Source organism: Anneissia japonica, unplaced genomic scaffold (genome assembly GCF_011630105.1).
Source record: "Anneissia japonica isolate Jap-2015-1 unplaced genomic scaffold, ASM1163010v1 scaffold1302_len1884557_cov193, whole genome shotgun sequence".
Classification (NCBI taxonomy): domain Eukaryota; kingdom Metazoa; phylum Echinodermata; class Crinoidea; order Comatulida; family Comatulidae; genus Anneissia; species Anneissia japonica.
The window spans coordinates 343582-347656 of record NW_022736804.1 but is presented as its reverse complement, the minus strand read 5'-3'; the positions used below and the strand labels follow the sequence as shown (position 1 = coordinate 347656).

General features: G+C 32.3%; 1 protein-coding gene across 1 annotated transcript in view; it reads right to left on the bottom strand.

Annotated features, from left to right (window-relative positions):
• The window catches only part of LOC117116897 (cytochrome b5 reductase 4-like), a gene marked incomplete at its 5' end in the record, with an annotated part of 23606 nt that extends 19755 nt beyond the window's left edge, over positions 1-3851 (bottom strand). Inside the window, 4 exon segments of the mRNA XM_033261023.1 lie at positions 1266-1403; positions 2225-2365; positions 3398-3526; positions 3819-3851. Coding sequence (XP_033116914.1) covers positions 1266-1403; positions 2225-2365; positions 3398-3437 — 319 coding nt within the window.
• Between the last annotated feature and the right edge of the window lie 224 nt (positions 3852-4075).

The window sequence follows — 4075 nt, the reverse complement described above, 5'->3', positions numbered from 1 at the left end:
GGAAAATTTTGATTCCTAGAAGGCGGGAAATGAGTTTTCCCGACTTCTGAGGTGTCTTTTAATTACTTTTAAGTTCTTCAAAATTCAAGGTTTCCCCCTTTGAAAATTATTATAATGAATAAATGAACCCAAAGAGAAAAGGGAGGTTCAGGTTCTTCCCGGGAAAATGTTGATTTCTAAATGGTGGGCAATCAGCTTTCCCGACTTCTGAAATATCTTTTAGTGACTTTAATTTAAGTTCTTCAAAATTCAAGGTTTCCCTATCTTGAAAATGGTCAGGTAATTTTTTCCCATTGTTACAGTAAATAGGGGTTATGTGTGTATACGTACATACAAATGTTTAAAAAATGAGTAGTTGCATACAAATTTTCCATAAATTAATAAATCCCAAAAAGAAAGGGGGTTCTGTGGTTTTTCCCCAGGAAAATTTTGATTCCTAGGTGGCGAAAATGAGCTTTCCCGACTTCTGAGGTGTCTTTTAATGACTTTCAAATTCTTCAAAATTCAAGGTTCCCCCCCCCCCACACTCTTGAAAATGATTCAATTAATCAATGAACTCCAAAGATAAAGGGGGTCCAGGTTCCCCCGGGAAAATTTCGATTTCTAGATGGCAGGAAATGAGCTTTCCTGACTTCTGAAATGTCTTTTAATGACTTTTGAATTTCTTTAAAATTCAAGGTTTTCCCCTCTTGAAAAAGGTCAGGTAAATTTTTCTCATTTTTTATTTTATGTGTGTATACATAGGGCCTACATAAACAAATGAGTAGTTGCATGCGTATTTCTTTTCCCATGAATCGATCAATCCCAAAAAGAAAGGGTGGTCCGGGGGGAAAATTTTGATTTCTAGATGGCGGGAAATGAGCTTTCCCGACATTTGAAGTGTGTTTTAATGACTTTTATGTTCTTCACAATTCTAATTTTCTAATTGTAACCAAAAAAAAAAAAAAAAAAAAAAAAAAAATTAGCTCACGGGTCCTGAAAAGGTAAGTCCAGAATTCTTTTCTTTTCCCCCCTTTTTTTTGTTGCCCAAGTGAGGGGTCAGGACCCCCTCCCCCAAATCCGCCAACGTGAATTGCGAGAAAATGTAACTCGGTCGGGTACCGGATAAACATTCTCTTTCCCATCCTTCTCCTCCTTCTTCCCTCCTTCTTTTCTTGCATTTCCGATCATACAAAAATCTCCAGACATTATATATTTTGCCAAAAAGTGGGGGGGGGGGGAGCCCGAGCCCCCGCTTCCGCTGGCCATGCTGTTGTTTTATTTACCTTCTTTCAGGGCTCCAATTGTGGGGGTCATCAAGCCATCCTTATATACTTTAATCATGAGGTGTATGAGTGTACATGTCTTTGACTGATCTTCAATAGTTGGTAGGACAACAGTGTATGGACGATTCACAGTTGACCCTGTGATTAAGAGAAAAAATAAATAAATTAAAAAAAACAACTTTCTATTCCTATAATAATATAATTAATTATTAATAAATAATAATTAATAATTAATTAATAATTAATAATTAATTATTAATTATTAATTATTATTAATTATTATTAATTATTAATTAATTATTAATTAATTATAATTAATTATTCTTTATAATTAATTATTATATAATTTTCTATTCCTGTAGAGCAGGTTTTGTTGAAGCTGTTTTCAATGTAAAATTATCTACTTTATTTATTTTATATAAGTTTGTTTGCAGGGGCATGGGGCAGTACAAAAGAAAAGATATAGAGGAAGATGTTGCATGTGTTATATGAGATAACACCTTAACATAATTCTAAAGAGCATTACAATTGATAATAATAATTAATTATTATATAATTTTCTATTCCTGTAGAGCAGGTTTTGTTGAAGCTGTTTTCAATGTAAAATTATCTACTTTATTTATTTTATATAAGTTTGTTTGCAGGGGCATGGGGCAGTACAAAAGAAAATAAATAGAGGAAGATGTTGCATGTGTTATATGAGATAACACCTTAACATAATTCTAAAGAGCATTACAATTGATAATAATTTGCCAAAAAAATTTTGTATCACATATTAATATAATTTTCATGAATATACACACATCTGGAAACTGTATTTTTAATATTAAATTTAATTGTAATAATATGAACAAGAATATTATCTGCTTGTGATAATATGAAGCAGAATTGAGTCTTAAAATACTTTATAAAATAGTTTATTAACTGCAAGTAAATTATTCCACATTAAGTGAACCTACCATTAACATTGGCTTTTAAATACACATGGTAACCAATCGGAGGGTGCATCCACGAGCCTTCCGGAAGTTCAAAAGTCAGCAACTTTGTGTCATGGGTCACTTCATCAACTTTCTTGACTGTACACATCCGGAATTTCAATTCTATAAATCAAATGATGATAAATGATTTGAATAAAAGTGAATGTATAGAATGTTAGTCTAATCCCCTCATTTCCATGACAAGACTTAAGAGCTCTGGTTCTCAATAGGCAGCTGCGGCACAAATTTGGCCCACAAGGCAATTTAATTTGGCCTGTGAGCAAAAACAAAGTAATGGAAAAAAAAAAATTAAAAACACAATGAAAAATATATTTTTAATAAAGTAGACAGTGCACAGGGTTAAATATGAGATGATATAGGCCATAAATAGAATAATTAGCACCAAAAATCGATTACTAGGTACTTTTCATGGTTCTATTCTTCACTGTGTGCTTCAAACAAGACAAAAGCTCTAAAATTAAACCCTGTAAACTCAGATCTAAAATTAAACCCTGTAAACTCAGATCTAAAATTAAACCCTGTAAACTCAGATCTAAAATTAAACCCTGTAAACTCAGATCTGAAATTAAACCCTGTAAACAGAACTATCAAAAAACTCCCAAGATTTGTATTCTAATGAGAACTGCTAAATTTAACATACCAGCCCAGGGCAAGTAAAACTTTATCATAGACATGATCCAATTTTAAGAATTGCAGAGTCCTGATGCCTGATTTATGACCCAATCCAACGCTGTGCATTTCGCATGTGTCCTTAGGCAAAGCACATTAGCTACAATTGTCTATCTCCACCCAGGAGTACTAGTGGGTAACTAGTAGGTTCAAACACAAAATGCGCTGATTGCTGCTGCAATATTATAGAATTCTCCCCAGAGAGCTGAGTATGTGTTCCATACTTGCTTGCTTCCAATGACTGGGGTAATAATGTGAAGCGCTTAGAGACCTTATTGGCATGAAGCGCAATATAAGTCTAACATATTATTATTATATAAAATATTCTGGGAGTACCAAGGTCCCAGATGATCTACCTTGCTGGATGAACTACTAATATTAATTACGGTGTAATGATACAAACATTTGTCAACTTTATAAGAAAACAAATGCTAATATGGCTGCCACCTGACAGTGATACCATACCTCTTTCCTTTGCTTCCATTAAGGATCCATGGCCTTCCATCTGTTTTCCAAGACCTTTCCAATGAATTCCTGGCTGAACCTTCTGTAGTACAATTTCCAGTCTATGGACCGAGCCTGTCCGTACTTGTACTAGGATAAAAAATATCAACAATTTTAAACCCTTTGTTCAACTTTACATAAACATTTTATACTACTAGCTAAAGCATTAAACAAATACAAAACTGAGCAACTGTGAGTAATGCAACATGAGCACTGTGATCGATCATGGGTTAAAGTGATATGAGTGCTACAGGCAACTAGTAAATGTGAGCCAAGTTGCAAGGGAGACATAGCTAATTTCACAAACAAACTAGATAAAGTTATGTTACTCTTACTGTTTACTACGGCAACTTCTCAGTTATCTTAAAAAAATTGAACTTACTCTGGTAATCTGATGTCACTAATTCAGAAAGTTCTAAAAAAGTAAAACAAAGAAATGTAATTAATTTAAATTACAGTATTAATATTATAATAAATACGATAATAAAAAAAAAATGGCAAAGCAAAGATAGCAAACTAATAAATGAAGAAAAACAATTTTTTTTTGTTAATTATTAGTATAATTATTATATTTGTTAATTATTAATATAATTATTATATTTGTTAATTATTATTATAATTATTATATTTGTTAATTAT